Raw genomic sequence first — 17,735 nt, forward strand, 5'->3', positions numbered from 1 at the left:
GCAGGCTTTGGTCCGTATCAAGCCTGTCATTAAATCAATCTCTCCTCCTTGGAGTCTTAATGTGGTTTTGAAGGCTTTACAGGCTCCTCCGTTTGAGCCTATGCATTCTTTGGACATTAAACTACTTTTGTGGAAAGTGTTGTTCTTTTTGGCCATCTCTTCTGCTAGAAGAGTTTCTGAATTGTCTGCTCTTTCTTGTGAATCTCCTTTTCGGATTTTCAGGATAAGGCGGTTTTGCGGACTTCATTTAAATTCTTACCTAAGGTTGTGAATTCTAATAACATTAATAGAGAAATTGTTGTCCCTTCTTTGTGTCCTAATCCTAAGAATTCTTTGGATGTGGTAAGAGCTTTGAAATATTATGTTGAAGCTACTAAAGATTTTAGAAAGACTTCTAGTCTATTTATTGACTTTTCTGGTTCTAGGAAAGGTCAGAAGGCTTCTGCCGTTTCCTTGGCATCTTGGTTAAAGCTTTTGATTCATTAAGCTTATTTGGAGTCGGGTCAAGCCCCGCCTCAGAGAATTACAGCTCATTCTACTAGATCAGTTTCTACTTCGTGGGCTTTTAAGAATGAAGCTTCAGTTGATCAGATTTGCAAAGCAGCAACTTGGTCTTCTTTGCATACATTTACTAAATTCTACCGTTTTGATGTATTCGCTTCTTCGGAAGCAGTTTTTGGTAGAAAAGTTCTTCAGGCAGCTGTTTCAGTTTGATTCTTCTGCTTATGTTTTAAGTTTTTCTTTCATTTATGAGAAAAAAAATATTTCTTTTGGTTGTGGATTTAATTTTTTCAGCGGAAAATGGCTGTTTTTATTTTATCCCTCTCTCTCTCTTCTGTGTGGAGTTCCACATTTTGGGTATTACTATCCTATACATCACTAGCTCATGGACTCTTGCCAATTACATGAAAGGAAACATAATTTATGTAAGAACTTACCTGATAAATTAATTTCTTTCATATTGGCAAGAGTCCATGAGGCCCACCATTTTTATGGTGGTTATGATTTTTTTGTATAAAGCACAATTATTTCCAAATTCCTTTGTTGATGCGTCTTACTCCTTTCTTTATCACCCCACTACTTGGCTATTCGTTAAACTGAATTGTGGGTGTGGTGAGGGGTGTATTTATAGGCATTTTGAGGTTTGGGAAACTTTGCCCCTCCTGGTAGGATTGTATATCCCATACGTCACTAGCTCATGGACTCTTGCCAATATGAAAGAAATTAATTTATCAGGTAAGTTCTTACATAAATTATGTTTCTTTAAGTTATATGCAACTGAACACACCATAGACAGATGACCATAGATGGTTGCATAAACTGTGTGTGACTTTTTGGGGGAAGAAAATGTTTGGTAAGACATTTGAATAAGAAATTTTAGTGGCAAGTAAGAATAAATGAGACTGTTCTTATGCATGTACACAATTATATTACAGGTACAAAACCATTTATCCAAACTGGTTGGGACCAGAAAAAGTTTGAATTTCATAATAGTTTGGATTTTGGAATATTTGCATTTGCAAAATGGGACCAAGTGAAAAAAACAATATATTATGTAATTTAGGCAGTATTTACATGCCATAATACAGCTTACACATATAACCTAAAGGAAATGTTATATAATTTTAAATACCTTTGGATACTCAGTACCATCAGAAAGGTATTCTAGCTAGAACACACAATCTTCTCTGCCTATGTTTTTAGTTTGTTTTTTGTCTTACTGGTAGGAAAAAAATGTAATTTACAATAAGTACTAATGAAAAAGTCTGGATTTCGGAATATATTTAGATTTGGAAATATTTACCTGTATTTCCATAACAGTTAATTTAGAAAAAGTATTTTTTTATTTAGTTATTTTTAACTTCTCCTTCTGAAGTGATTAAGGCTGCACACACAGGTGCAATGAGTTGCTGGTCCTACAGCCATAGAGCAAACAAGAGTCAGCTGTGCCCAAACTAAAAGTGTGCAACTTTTACCTTTTAGACATCAAATAAAGCATATTTAAATTTTCGTTGGCATTTAAATAAAATTCTGCTTCACAAGAAAGTGACACAACACAAGAAATTGCTCAACAACTAGGGAAATAATATATATAAAAAAAAAAGAAATCACATACCAAGTTTTTCATGCTTGGTTCCTGCAAAAAAATATATACATGTATTAATAAAAATCCTTTTTTAAGGCCAAAAAAATATATCTGCGTGTTTATATATATATATATATATATATATATATATATAATTTGTTAAAGGGACATAAAAGTGTAAAAAGAAAAATGTTCAAACTACTGCAAAGGGGTTAGACACATAGTTAGTCATCTCCTTTTTTAAAACAAAAGAATATATACATGCATTAATAAAAATCCTTTTTAAGGCCATATATATATCTGCTTATAATATATAAAAACTGTTAAAGGGACATAAAAGTGTAAAAAGAAAATGCTCAAGCTACTGCAAATGGGTTAAACACATAGAGTCAGCTCCAGAGCAGCAATTCTCTAGTAGGAACTAGCTGAACACATCTGGTGAGCCAATGATAACAGCAATATGTATGTAGCCACCAATGAACAGCTAGCTCCCAGTAGTGCATTGCTGCTTCTGAGCCTACCTAGGTATGTTCATACTAAGAGAATAAAGCAGATTTAAAAATAGGAGACTGAAACGTCTCTTAAAACTCCATGCTCTATCTGAGCCATGAACGTTTCATTTTGACTTTCATGTTCCTTTAATAAAAAAAAAATAGTTTTTCAATACTTACAGACCAAATAGACACATTTAGGTACGTTCCAAGAGTCAGTGCAGGTAAGGAACAATTTTCTATCTGTATATTTCGACTACAAGTGAAATCATGATTCACCAGAAAACCTATAAAAAGATGGTTATAATGAGCAGAATGTATTTTATAAATGCCAGTGTTGTAAACATTTATTAATGCAAATACAATATAACCAGAAATAGTAAAAAAAAAAAAAAAATATGAATTCAAATAATTTATTGCCACTGGACTGAATACTCTTAATTGAAATTGCCTGACTTTCCCTTTAATAATCAGATATATGGCACCAGATAATCTGATGTCCTCTTTTATTCCTACCATCAGCTATCTGGTCTTGTGAGATACAGTGAAGGTGCTACTTACATAGGGAAGAGAAGCTCAACATAAGCTAAATGTATAAAGCTTATGGCACAAAATGAAACAAGATCTGGGTAGCCAATTTTGGTAACAATATTTTAGTGTTTTATGTAGGAAAGAGAAAGTATGAGAGACTAAAAAGGTTTCTTTGGTCTCACTCTTATTGCAATTTTCATGGCTGGCCCATAGATTATTATTATTATTTTTTTATTTATAAAGCGCCAACAGATTCTGCAGCGCTGCCCATGGGTACAAAGATAAAAGTGCATTGGAGAAACAACACAATAAAAGACAAAATTTTACAAATACAGGGGGAATTGAGGGCCCTATTCCTGTGGGTACTTACAATCTAGATGGCTAGGAGGATACGAAACAGGAGGTGAGGACTGCAAAGGTGAGAATAATGTTAGTGAGGAGATAGATGAGGGCAACCGTCTTATTACTGCAAATCTGTATCTCATCTCATGTCACTCTCCCTCTTGCTTTTACTAACTGCTGGTGGCATCTCCCCTAATCCTGGTCCCCAACAACTTCCTAGCCGTGCACATCAATGTGTACCATTCCATAGACTCAGAAAACAAATCTCTGGCAACCTTACTCAATTCCTCTTGCATCTAAAGTCACTACCTCTTTCACTTGTGCACTCTGGAACTCTCGCTCCGTTTGCAACAAGCTCACTTCTATACATGACCTCTTTATCCCCTAACAGAAACCTGTCTCTCTCCCCTAGACACAGCATCCACTGCTGCTCTGCCACATGGGGGTCTCCACTTCAGCCACACTCCTAGGTCTGGTAATAGACAAGGAGGTGGTGTAGGTATTTTACTTTCCTCTTGTTGCACCTTTCAACAAATACAACCCATCTCTTCCCTCACATTTTCCTCATTCGAAACCCACGATTCGCTTATTCTCTCCCCTCTCTATACGTGTTGCAGTCATATACCAAACCCCTAGCTCATCAACTCAATTTCTAGATCACTTGGCTGCCTGGCTACATTATTTCCTTTCCTCAGACACCCATGCCCTCATTTTTGGCAACTTCAATATCCCTCTTGACAATCCCACTGCCTCCTCTGCAAAACAACTTCTGAAACTCACTTCCTCTTTCGGTTTGTCACAATGGACTGATTCTGCCACTCACAAAGATGGTTACTCCCTTGACCTGATCTTTAGCTATCAATGCACTATTTCAAACTTCACAAACTCCCCTTTTCCTCTTTCTGACCACCATCTCCGCTTGCAACATATCATCCCTCCCTACAACTCTCCCTTCTTCTACTCCCCATACCAAACTTCACAGAAGCATTATGTCATTAGATCAGCAACAGCTTGCTAATTCCCAGAAACCTATCCTCTCATCCTTCTTCTTTTCCTGCCCTGACCAACCAATTTATCTGCCACTATAAATTCCACCCTTATATCCGTCCCTGACAATCTGGCCCCTCTTACTATAGTTCGGAAATCACACACTCATCCTCAGCCCTGGCATACTCCTCTGACATGGTACCTACGCAGATGTTCCCGTACGGCTGAGCGGCACTGGAGAAAATCTCAGAGTTCAGCTGATTTTCTTCATTACAAATTCATCTTGAACTCCAACTATTCTGCCTTAATCTCTATAAGCAACATTACTTCTCTACTATTTCTTCTAACCCAAAAAGTCTGTTCTCCACTTTCAATAATCTTCTCCGCCCACCCCCGCCTCCTAATACAACTTCTCTGTAAGCTCAAGACTTTGCCAGCCACTTCAATAACAAAATCGACTCCATCAGAAACAAAATCAGCTCTGAACACACTTCCATTCTCTCACCCCCTCAAATGCTCACAATCATCCACAACCCACATAGCCATAAACGTAGCTCTTTCTCCCCTGTTACTGAGGAAGAAGTTTCTGCACTTATACTGCACTCTCACCTCACTACCTGTTCCCTTGAACCTATCCCCTCACAGCTACTCCCCTCCCTCTCTTCTACCCTTACCCCTATACTCACACACATTTTCAACCTCTCCCTCAGCACCTGTATATTTCCCTCATCTCTGAAACATGCACTGGTCACACCTATCCTCAAAAAAACTTCTCTTGATCCAACCTCCCCATCCACCTACCGCCCTATTTCCCTCCTCCCTCTTGCCTCAAAGCTTCTCAAAAAGCTAGTATATGCACGTCTATCCCATTTCCTTACATTAAACTCCCTCCTTGATCCACTGCAATCTGGATTTCATCCCCATCACTCCACAAAGACAGCAATTGTTAAGTTTACCAACGACCTACTTACAGCAAAATCGAAAGGCCACTACTCTCTACTTATCCTCCTTGATCTGTCTGCAGCCTTTGATACTGTTGACCACCCTCTTTTGCGCCAAACCCTCCAATCCTTCTGCATTTGTGACACAGCCCTCTCGTTGGTTCTCTTCCTACCTGTCAAACCGTACCTTTAGTGTAGCCTTCTCTGGGGCCTCTTCTGCCCCGTCACCACTTTCTGTCGGGGTACCGCAAGGCTCTGTCCTCGGTCCCCTTCTCTTCTCAATCTACACGTCATCATTAGGTTCCCTAATAAAGTCAGACGGATCCAATATCATTTGTATGCTGACGATACCCAAATCTACTTCTCTGCACCAGACCTATCTCCTTCCTTGCTAACCCGTGTCACTAACTGTCTTTCTCACATCTCTTCCTGGATGTCCTCTCACTACCTCAAGCTAAATCTCTCCAAAAACGGAGCACCTTATTTTTCCCCTTTCTTCCAAAATCTCTACCCCCAATCTCTCTATAACTGTCGAGAACTCCATCATTACCCCTACCCCGCATGCCCGATGTCTTGGGGTCACATTTGAATCAGATCTTTCTTTCACTCCTCACATTCAGTCCCTGGCTAAAGCCTGCCGCTTCCACCTTAAAAACATCTCTAAAATTAGATATTTCCTCACACAAGACACAACCAAGATTTTAATCCACTCTCTCATCCTTTCCCGCCTCGATTACTGCAACCCTTCCTCTCTGGTCTCCCCAGCCGCAGCCTAGCTCCTTCACAATCCATAATGAATGCCTCTGCCAGGCTCATCTTCCTAACATGCCGCTCTTCATCTGCTGCACCTCTCTGCCAATCCCTTCATTGGCTTCTTCTTGCCTCTAGGATCAAACACAAAATTCTCACTCTGACATACAAAGCCCTCAACTGCACTGTTCCCCCCCTATATCTCAGACCATGTCTCCAGATACTCTCCCTCCCGTCCCCTTCACTCTGCTCATGATCTCCTATTCTCCTCCTCTCTTGTTACCTCCTCACACTCCCATTTACAGAACTTCTCCAGACTGGCTCCCATCTTGTGGAACTCTCTGCCTCGCTCCACAAGACTCTGCCCTAGTTTTGAAAGCTTCAAAGGCTCCCTAAAGACTCCACTGTTCAGGGATACATACAACCTACACTAACCTTTCTTTATACCAGTTCCTCTCCTCCATTGCTATCCCCTGAACCCCCTTAGCATGTAAGCCTAAGAGTCTAGCTGTTTGTAGATCACCTTCTTACAACAGTGCGATTCTTTGCAGGGCCCTCTTCCCGTTTGATCCCTATAAATGTTTTGTTGTACTCTGCATTTGTTTATAGCGCTGCGGAATCTGTTGGCGCTCTACAAATAACCTATAATAATAATATTATTATTAATAATAATAATAATAGATAAGTGAAATTCATTTGTTGAGTCGGGTGATAAGCTTCCCTGAACAAAAAGGTCTTTAGGGAGCGTTTAAAGGAGGAAAGGTTAAGGGAAAGTCTGACAGCTCGAGGAAGTGCGTTCCAGAGGATAGGTGCCGCACGATAGAAGTCATGTAGTCTAGCATGGGAGGAGGTGATAGTAGAGGATGCAAGGAGCAGGTCATTGCTGGATCTTAGGGGCGGGCTGGAGTATATTTGTAGATGATTGAGGACAGGTAGGGTGGGGCAGCATTGGTGAGGGTGTTGTAGGTCAGGGTGAGAATTTTGAATTTAACTCTGCTGTGAATAGGGAGCCAGTGAAGGCAACTGGATGTGGGCAATGAAGGACAGGTTTGAGTCAAGTGTGACTCCAAGGCAGCGGACTTTGGGTGATGGGGAGATAGTGGTGTCGCTAACAGTGAAAGAAAAATTAGAAACTGGAGTAAAGTTAGGGGGGGGGGGATTAGAAGTAGTTCGGTCTTGGACATGTTTATTTTTAGGTGGTGAGAGTCCATCCAGGAGTAAATGCCAGATAAGCAGTCGCTGATGTGAGAATTGAGAGGAGAGAGTGCAGGGGTGGATAGGTAGATCTGCGTATCATCAACATAGAGGTGATAGTTGAAGCCATAGCTGTTGACAAGTTTACCCAGTGAAGAAGTATAAACAGAGAAGAGTGAGCCTTGAGGTACTCCAACAGACAGAGGCAATAGAGAGGAGGAGTCACCAGCAAAAGAGACGGAGAAGGATCTGTAAGAGAGATAAGAGTGAATCCAGGAGAGGGTAGTGTCACAGAGCCCAAGAGAGCAGAGAGTCCATAGGAGGAGGGGATAGTCAATAGTGTCAAAGGCAGCAGAGCGGTTAAGTAAGATGAGTTTAGAGTAGTAGCCATTGTTTTTAGTAGAAAGGAGATCATCAGTAACCTTGGTGAGGGCAGTCTCAGTTGAGTGTTAAGGGTGGAAGCCAGATTGCAGGGGGTTGAGCAATGAGTTGGAAGACAGAAAGTGGGTTAGGCAATCGAAAACAAAATTTATACTTACCTGATCAATTTCTTTCTTTCCGGATAAGGAGAGTCCACAACGTCATTCAATAACTGGTGGGAATATCACTCCTGGCCAGCAGGAGGCGGCAAAGAGCACCACAGCAAAGCTGTTAAGTGTCACTCCCCTACCCATAATCTGCAGTCATTTGACCAAAGGGAAATGAAAAAAGAATAACACAAAAGGTGTAGAGGTGCCTGAGGTTTAGTCAAAAATAACTGTCTCAAAGGGTTTGGTCGTGGACTCTCCATAGCCGGAAGAAAGAAATTTATCAGGCAAGCATAAATTTTGTTTTCCTTCCTAAGATCTGGAGAGTCTGTGACGTCATTCAATAACTAGTGAGAACCAATACCCAAGTTAGACGACACAGAATGAACAGGGAGGGAGAACAAGACAGGCAGACCTAAACAGGAGGCACCACCGCTTGAAGAACCTTTCTCCCAAAAGAGGCCTCAGCCAAGGCAAAAGTATAAAATTTGGAAAATTTGGAAAAAGTATGCAGAGAGGACCAAGTTGCAGCCTTGCAAAGCTGTTCCACAGAAGCTTCATCTTTGAAAGCCCAAGAAGAGGAGACAGCCCTAGTGGAATGAGCTGTAATTTTCTCAGGAGGCTGCTGTCCAGCAGTCTCATAAGCAAAAATGAATCATACTTCTTAACCAGAGGGAAAGAGAAGTAGAAGTAACCTTCTGGCCCCTACGCTTTCCTGAGAAACAAACAAACAGGGCAGAAGACTGGCGAAAATCCTTAGTCGTCTGTAGGTAGATATTTAGAGCATGCACAACATCCAAGTTGTGCAACAAACGTTCTTTATGAGAAAGATTGAGACAAAGAGAAGGAACAACAATTTCCTGATTAACATTTCTATCTGAAACCACTTTAGGAAGAACCCCCAATTTAGTACGTAGAACCGCCTTATCCGCATGAAAGATAAGGTAAGGCGAATCGCACTGCAAAGCCGAGAGTTCAGAAACTCTCAGAGCAGAAGAGATAGCAATAGGAAACAAAACTTTCCAAGATAGCAACTTCATATCTATGGAATGCATTGGCTCAAACAGAGCCTGCTGCAAAACATTAAGAACAAGATTAAGGCTCCAAGGAGGAGCAACAGGTTTAAAACACAGGCATGATTCTGACAAGGGCCTGACAAAAAGATTGAACATCTGGCACATCCACCAGACACTTGTGTAACAAAATAGATAATGCAGAAATCTGACCTTTCAGGGGAACTGACTGACAACCTTTTCTCATAGATAGGGAATCTATTATGGTCCCTAAGAAAACTACCCTTGTAGATGGAACAAGGGAACTCTTTTCCAGATTCACTTTCCAACAGTGGGAACGTAGAAAAGACAACAAGATCTCTGTATGAGAGTTTAGTTGTTGAAAAGATGGCGCCTGAACCAATATGTTGTCCAGGTATGGCGCCACTGCAATTCCCCAAGACCGGAATCACTGCCAAGAGAGCCCCCAGAACCTTTGAGAAAATTCTGGGAGCAGTGGCAAGTCCAAACGGAAGAGCCACAAACTGAAAGTGTTTGTCTAGAAAGGCGAATCTCAGGAATTTATGATGATCCCTGTGGATGGGAACATAAAGATATGCGTCATTCAGGTCTATGGTCGTCATGAACTGACTCTCTTGGACCAAAGGAAGAATGGAACAAATGGTTTCCATTTTGAAGGACGGTACCCCGAGAAACTTGTAAAGGCACTTTAGGTCTAAAATGGGTCGAAAAGTTTTCCTTTTTTTTTTAGGAACCACGAACAGATTTGAATAGAATCCGAGACCCGGTTCCCTTACTGGATCACTCCCAGGGAGGAAAGGTCCTGAACGCAGTTCAAGAATGCTTCTCTTTTTACCTGGTCTGCAGATAATCTTGAGAGGTGGAATCTGCCCCTGGGTGGGAAAGTTTTGAATTGTATTTTGTAACCCTGAGATACCATGTCCATAACCCAAGGATCTGGGACATTTCGTCTACACGTTTGACAAAACAGGGAAAGTCTGCCCCCTACTTGATCCGAACACGGACCGGGGGCTAACCCTTCATGCTGACTTAGACTCAGCTGAGGGTTTATTTCATTGCTTCCCCTTATTCCAAGACTGTTTGGGCTTCCAAGAAGGCTTGGACTGCTCCTGCTTGGAAGAGGAAGACTTTTGAAGTTACGAAAGGAACGAAAATTACTTTGATGTCCTTTGAGTCTGTTCTTCTTGTCTTGCGGTAGAAAAGACCCTTTTCCACCCGTAATATCAGAAATTATTTCTGCCAGACCAGGTCCGAACAAGGTCTTCCCCTTATAAGGAAGCATCAGAAGCTTGGACTTAGAGGTAAAATCAGCTGAGCAAGATTTTAGCCACAATGCCCTGCAGGCTAGGACAGCGAAGCCAAACATCTTGGCTCCCCCAGTCTAATAACTTGCATGTTAGCATCAGAAATAAAGGAATTGGCTAGTTTGAGAGCCTTAATCCTATCTTGTATCTCCTTTAACGGAGTCTCTAATAAAATTGATTCAGACAAGGCATTGCACCAATAAGATGCCACACTTGCTACTGTGGCAATACAAACTGCAGTTTGTCATTGAAGACTTGATGAACATACATCATCTTCAAATAAGCTTCCAGTTTTTTGTCCAAGGGATACTTAAAGGAGCAGCTATCCTCTATAGGGATCGTAGTTCTCTTAACCAGAGTAGAAATAGCCCCTTTTACTTTAGGCACCATGCGCCAAGAATCTTTAATAGAGTCAGCAACAGGAAACATCTTTTTAAATAATGGAGACGGGGAGAAAGGAATCCATGGCTTCTCCCATGCCTATGAAATAATCTCCGTCACACGGTCTGGGACAGGAAAAACTTCAACAGAGGAAGGAACATCATAGTATTTATTAAGTTTACTAGACTTAGAAACATAGAAACATAGATATTGACGGCAGATAAGAGCCATAGGTCCAGCAAGTCTGCCCGACCTTACCTAACAGTATAAATTTATCTAGTTAGTAGGATAGCCTTATGCTTGTCCCATGCATTTTTAAAGTCCCCCACAGTGTTTGTTGCTACTACCTCTTGAGGAAGTTTATTCCATAAATCAATCACTCTTTCTGTAAAGAAGTGCTTCCTCAAATTACTCCTGAATCTACTACCCTTTAGCTTGAGCTCATGACCCCTTGTTCTTGAATTTTCCATTTTATGTAAAATACCCACAGTCTCAGTTTTACTAAACCCTTTAATGTACTTGAAAGTTGCTATCATATCACCTCTTTCCCTTCTCTCCTCTAAGACTTCTTAGGGTTGAAAACGACAGAAGTATCAGAGTCGTCCAAAGTAGCCAATACCTCCTTTAACAGTACACGAAGGCATTCAAGCTTAAATCTAAAGTTTTTCTTCTTCAGTATCAGATGAAGAAATAATACTGTCCGAATCTGAGATTTCACCCTCAGAGGCTACCAGCGTATCCTCCTCATCAGACTTATGAGGGAGGGCAACCTGCTAAGCAGTAGGTGGAACCGAAACTTTACTCTACTGAAAAGATTGACGTGGACTCAGCTAAACGCAAATCCTTGCTTGCAGGAAAAAGTACCCGAAAAAAGAATTAATTTCGTCAGACACCAAACTTCACCTCCTCCATTGACAGAGGCAAAGAGAATGAATGGGGAATGGGATTGTGGGTAGGGGAGTGACCCTTAACAGCTTTGCTGGTGTGCTCTTTGCCTCCTCCTGCTGGCCAGGAGTGATATTCCCACTAGTAATTGAATGATGTTGTGGACTCTCCATATCTTAGGAAAGAAAACTATTTTTTTAAGGATTTTTTAAGCTAGCAGGAGCAGTGATATGGGGGCAGTAGTTTGCAGGAGAGTTAGGGTCAAGGGAGGGTTTATGGAGGGTGGGGTGACCTTTGCATGTTTGAAGGAGGCAGGAAATGAAACCGGTAGAAAGGGATAGGTTCAATATGTGAGTAAGAGCTGGAGTGAAGGGGGGAGAGAGAACGTTTTTGATGTGAAGGAATAGGGTCAAGTGGGCAGGTAAAGAGGTGTGAGGAAGACAATAGGGAACCCACTTCACTGTCAGTGGTTGGGAGGAGGGTGCAGAGAGTGGCAGAGAGGGTGACAGAGCAAAGTGTGTATGGACAATCTACACAATAAGTATTACAGCGATTGTTGATGATTATATGGTTTTTGTTCTCTGGAGATGACATGTCAATATGTATCACCAACTAGGTATCCAATTAATAAAAAGTACAAAAATACTGGTACTCTCTGAAAACCAGTTGGTGCATTTAGAGAATCCCCCACTTGATAGTAATTTTCTCATATGTCATATAAAACACTTCTTGATTATCTTCTTAGAGTTCATAAAAGTACAAATACTGTATTTATTACACAATGGCCAATGTATTTCCTTTGTTAGAGTTACTTCATACTAAATACACTATTCCGGACTGACAAATATTAAGAAACTTTTTTTTATTATCTCACTGAACTCAGACACCGTAACTTGACAATGTGTTGCCTGCTCTCTTCTGTCCTCAGGCTGATATCTGCAGTCATGATGGTCCAGTTGGAATAGTTGCATCCATGACTCAAGGAGGGAACTTATATATATATATATTGTTGTTTTATGAAGAGCTGTATTTAGTTTTGATAAAGCCGTGTTAATTACAAAACATGTCAAGTGAGGGTTGGTAAGTCTAATTAGGTACTCCAGAGATTGTTTTTAACTTGCCAGAACAGGATTAGCTCTGTGATAATTATAATGAGGTTGGAGGCTTCCCAATATTTAAAAATGTGTCAATGGGACAGCATAGGACTAAACTGGTTTGGAGTTAATTATAGGATTTAGCAGGGACAACATATTCTAATGCAAATTAACATACTTCTGGCAATAATTTAATAGGGTTGTTCCATTTAAGACCAGTCAACTATTATTATATATACACTACTACTCTTAATTTTTCAAGACTCATTCTCAGGCATAGTCCCCTAGGATTGGCGTAAAGCTGATGTGGTCCCACTCTTCAAAAAGGGAAGCAGGGATGATCCAGGAAGCTATAGACCAGTTAGTCTGGTATCAATAGTGGGGAAGATATTTGAAGGGATTAAAAGGGATTATATTGATAAGCATATTTGTGTAAACAAGATTATGAGTTCAAATCAGCATGGTTTTATGAGAAATAGATCATGTCAAACTAATCTAATTAGATTCTATGAGGAAGTAAGTAAAAATATAGATAAAGGGGAACCAATTGATGTGAAATACTTAGATTTTGCAAAGGGATTTGATACAGTGCCACATGAGATAGCTGAAAATGTTAGCTCATGGATAAATAACTGGATAAAAGATAAGGAGCAACGTGTGATTTGAGGGGTTTTTTTATTTTAATTTTTTTTTAAATATTTTTTTTTCTTCAGATCCCCAGACTTATATTGTTGGAAAGGTTAGGCGATTACCTTTCCAACAGTAGTTCTTAGGGGACTGTAGCTGCTTAGATGCCTGATATATAGGCTTCTAAGCAGCATGCCCCCTTTCCCTATTTTTGTCATTGTAATTTGTTAAACTCGCGCGGTGACGTCATCACGTCACTGCGTGTGACGTCACCCTGCAAAACATGATGCCCGTCACTATAGAGGCCTGATCGCTGGCGTAGGAGCGGGTGGGAGCCCCCAGATCTCCCTCAAGGTGGGAGAGTGCTAGCGACGGCTCTGAGTGGGAAACTCTGCGATGGCTCAGAGCCGTCATAGCACTGAAAGGGTTCATATATTTTAATAAATGATTGGAGCAAGGATTAAATAGCGACATTTCTATTTTTGCAGATGATACCAAGTTAAGTAAGGTCATTAGATCAGAGCAGGATGAACTTTCATTACAAAAGGATCTGCAAAAATTAGAAGTATGGGCAAGTAAATGGAAAATGAGATTTAATACGGGAAAATGCAAGGTTCTACATTTTGGAAGTAAAAATAAATGGGACAAGGCTTAGCCAAACAGAGGAGGAAAGGGATTTGGAAGTAGTAACAGAAAACAAGCTAAAGATGGGTGCACACTGCAGGGCAGCGGCTTCAACGGCTAATAAGATACTAGCATGTATTAAAAGAGGCATTGATTCAAGGGAGGAAAGCATAATTCTGTCACTATATAAATCTCTGGTAAGACCTCACCTTGAGTATGGAGTGCAGTTCTGGGGACCGATCGCAAAAAAAGATACTGCAGAACTAGAAAAAGTTCAGAGAAGGACCACAAAGCTAATAAGGGGAATGGAGAATTTAAGCTATGAGGAGAGGCTAGCCAAACTGGGTCTGTTTTCTTTATTAAAAAAAATGCGCTTGAGAGGTGACATGATTACTTTATATAAATATATTCAAGGCCCATATACAGAGATGGCAGAAGCTCTGTTTATTCCAAGAAAATTGTTTGCGACAAGAGGTCACAATTTAAGGTTGGAGGAAAGGAGATTTAATCTCCTGCAACGGAATGCTAATACCCTAGATACATTTAAACATTGTTTGGATACATTTCTGTCTAGAAACAAAATTCATGGATATGATTGCTTGTATTAAATGGGTCACCTTTTAGTGGGATTATTTAAGCTTAACTGGAGCTTTTTGTAAGTATTTTATATTTGTATAGGTTGAACTCGATGGACTTCGGTCTTTTTTTAACCTCATCTACTATGTTACTACGTTTTTACTAATATCAATTCCAACCGAGCTAGAACCTTACATAGCGGCTTGGCTTAATTCTATATATAGACTGCATAATAATGCCCTACTAATTCATTTGGGAAGCAACATATTACAATGTTTATTTTGTAAGTGCAGATACGGTTTTTAAAGTTACACACCAATATTTTAAAGTGTGTGGTTACTGATAAAGATCACATTTTAACTCATTAGGGTACACGCCCCAGGAAAAGTAAAATAAGGAACAAGTGAGTTCTTTTCTATGTAATCTGTTTAGACAGTGTCTATATGGATTTCTAATCCCAATAGCATTAATACACAGCACCTTACAGTCTATTTATAAACTAATGCTCAGCAGTCAATTATAATAGAAGACAGTTCCTTTATTTTGTATATTAGTTGTGCCATTGGTCCAAGTTACCAGAAATATCTTACCTACTGGGTTACTATCTGTGCATACTTTTGTACCCAGAGGAGCAGGAATCTTTAGATACGACTCGTCGGCAGTTTGGATAGAGGAGCCATACTAACAAAAATAAGAGTAAAAAAAAAATGATCAGAGCAAAGAGCTATATTATAAACTAAAAACACATGTATAGTAGACTGCTATAAAGAAATGATTCTTTATTAAATGCACAGACCAGAAAACCAACTATTGCATCACCTACTGTATACAGTCATGACATGTAAGCAATCATTTATCATACTCTATATGTAAGAAACAAGCTTAGTCCTCAAAATAAATTATAATCCATATCATTGATAGCTTTTCAGGTCCACTATTTTTCACATTATCAAAGCAATTGATAAGCAATTTGTCTCCAATACTTATTTGCTCACAGAATTGTTTAATATCTGTGCCAGTTTTACAGATGTCCGTATTACTTGCAATGCCTTATTTATAAATATTGCTCTTTAATAACAGAATAATTCACATGCTGTTTGTAAATGATTAAAATTATCTGCTCAATATTAAAGCGTTTTAATATATCTTTATATTATAGGCCTCTTTAGATTACCTTAGGCCTATCTGCTTGTAAAAGGCTTAAACCAGGCTTCTTTATACTATTTACCACGCTGCACAACAGGGATGTCCCCATTCTCTGCTCCTTTTTAATTTAGAGTTTGAACCCCTTGTAACAGTCTATGAATGATGTTTTCCACAGTCACAATAACATTTTGCCTCTGGTGTTATATGCAGTAAGATACTATTATTTACCAATTATGCTATTGTTAACCACCTAAAAAGTGACTTGTTACACCCTTTTAGATATCAATTGGTAGACTAGCACTAATTCCATAACCTAGACAACTGGCAAAGACTTAAATAGAATCAGACATTTAAAGAGCGGTTGAACGATCAAAACATTTATAACATTACAGAAATGTTCATACTACTAAGTAAATTGTCAAACAATGAAGGAAGACTGAGCTTTATAATTATTATTGTGCTAATAAAGTTGAATTAAGAATGTAAATAAATGTAATGGTAAAACTTACTAAAAAAATTAAGGGATATGATAAGGTTGCATTATACAGTTATTAAGGGGTACGATAAGGTTGCATTATACAGTTATTAAAGGGTACGATAAGGTTGCATTATACCGTTATTAAGGGGTACAATAAGGTTGCATTATATAGTTATTAAGGGGTACGATAAGGTTGCATTATATAGTTATTAAGGGGTATGATAAGGTTGCATTATATAGTTATTAAGGGGTACGAGAAGGTTGCATTATATAGTTATTAAGGGGTACGATAAGGTTGCATTATACCGTTATTAAGGGGTACAATAAGGTTGCATTATATAGTTATTAAGGGGTACGAGAAGGTTGCATTATATAGTTATTAAGGGGTACGAGAAGGTTGCATTATACAGTTATTAAGGGGTATGATAAGGTTGCATTATATAGTTATTAAGGTGTATGATAAGTTTGCATTATACCGTTATTAAGGGGTACAATAAGGTTCCATTATATAGTTATTATGGGGTACGAGAAGGTTGCATTATATAGTTATTAAGGGGTACGAGAAGGTTGCATTATATAGTTATTAAGGGGTACGATAAGGTTGCATTATACAGTTATTAAGTGGTATGATAAGTTGCAATTTAGAGTTATTAAGGGGTATCATAAGGTTGCATTATATAGTTATTAAGGGGTACGATAAGGTTGCATTATACAGTTATTAAGGAGTATGATAAGGTTGCATTATAAAGTTGTTAAGGGGTACGATAAGGTTGCATTATATAGTTATTAAGGGGTACAATAAGGTTGCATTATACAGTTAAGGGACACAATAAGGTTGCATTATACAGTTCAGAAAATGAATGATGAAATCAACATGTTAGAAGCTGTTATTTGCAAATGTAAAAGCATTTATAATCTTGATAACAAACTAGGAATATGTATGTGTGCAAATAATTGTGATACAATAAACAGTGTGCAATAATAAAAATGACTAAGTGGTTTGTATAGAGGATACACTATTCCTGATCATTTCTTCATTTTTGTAGTGATGACACCACCTCAAAGAAATAAATATACAGAGAATAGTGTGATACAATTTTTATAAAGAGGATTTCTCCAAATTACTCATATATTATTGGTCCTCAATATACCAATGTTTTGACATAAAGCCATTCCTGAACACTTTGGAACGCACAAACGTTTTGGTTCCAAAACATTGGTATTGAGGACCAATAGGAAAGTATGGGGACATAATAAAGACTTGGAAGAATGTGAGGAACAAATATCCTTGAAAAGGCTGTTTATATAAGGCGAAACGCATATCGGAGAATACGTATCCCCCAGGTACTGTGAAACGATTATAGGTTTGTTGATTGGTAATATCTATACCCCTTTGCAGAGGGAGTTTGGGATTGTGTACCCTATCACACAATCGTGGATTTACTGTCAAAGGGATTTTAATGTTTTATGTTTTTAATCAATATGAAGTGGTGTATACAGTACCTGTATAAAATAGCTAAGACTTTTAGGTCAAAGTTGGACTCCATACACCTTTGGAAAAAAAGAGATAAGAGCAGAGTACACACACACACATATACATATTCACAATACAGTACATCTAATAAAATGTGCTAATTTCCTATTAGTCATTTTTTACCTCATATCTTGTTTGGGAAGCTACTGTATTTGATGCATCAGGTTCAGCATTAAAATAAATTCCACCAAATTCTTTGAGAA

General features: G+C 39.0%; 1 protein-coding gene across 1 annotated transcript in view; it reads right to left on the reverse strand.

Annotated features, from left to right (window-relative positions):
- TCTN1 (tectonic family member 1) overlaps window positions 1-17,735 on the reverse strand; it is a 380,029-nt gene that overhangs the window by 264,432 nt on the left and 97,862 nt on the right. The window contains exons 4-7 of the mRNA XM_053701719.1: window positions 17,656-17,735; window positions 14,965-15,055; window positions 2,758-2,864; window positions 2,117-2,137 (exon numbers count right to left, since the gene is read on the reverse strand). The exon at window positions 17,656-17,735 is cut by the window's right edge and continues 60 nt beyond it. Coding sequence (XP_053557694.1) covers window positions 2,117-2,137; window positions 2,758-2,864; window positions 14,965-15,055; window positions 17,656-17,735 — 299 coding nt within the window. The remainder of the gene's footprint in view (window positions 1-2,116; window positions 2,138-2,757; window positions 2,865-14,964; window positions 15,056-17,655) is intronic.

Source organism: Bombina bombina, chromosome 2 (genome assembly GCF_027579735.1).
Source record: "Bombina bombina isolate aBomBom1 chromosome 2, aBomBom1.pri, whole genome shotgun sequence".
NCBI classification, from domain to species: Eukaryota; Metazoa; Chordata; class Amphibia; order Anura; family Bombinatoridae; genus Bombina; species Bombina bombina.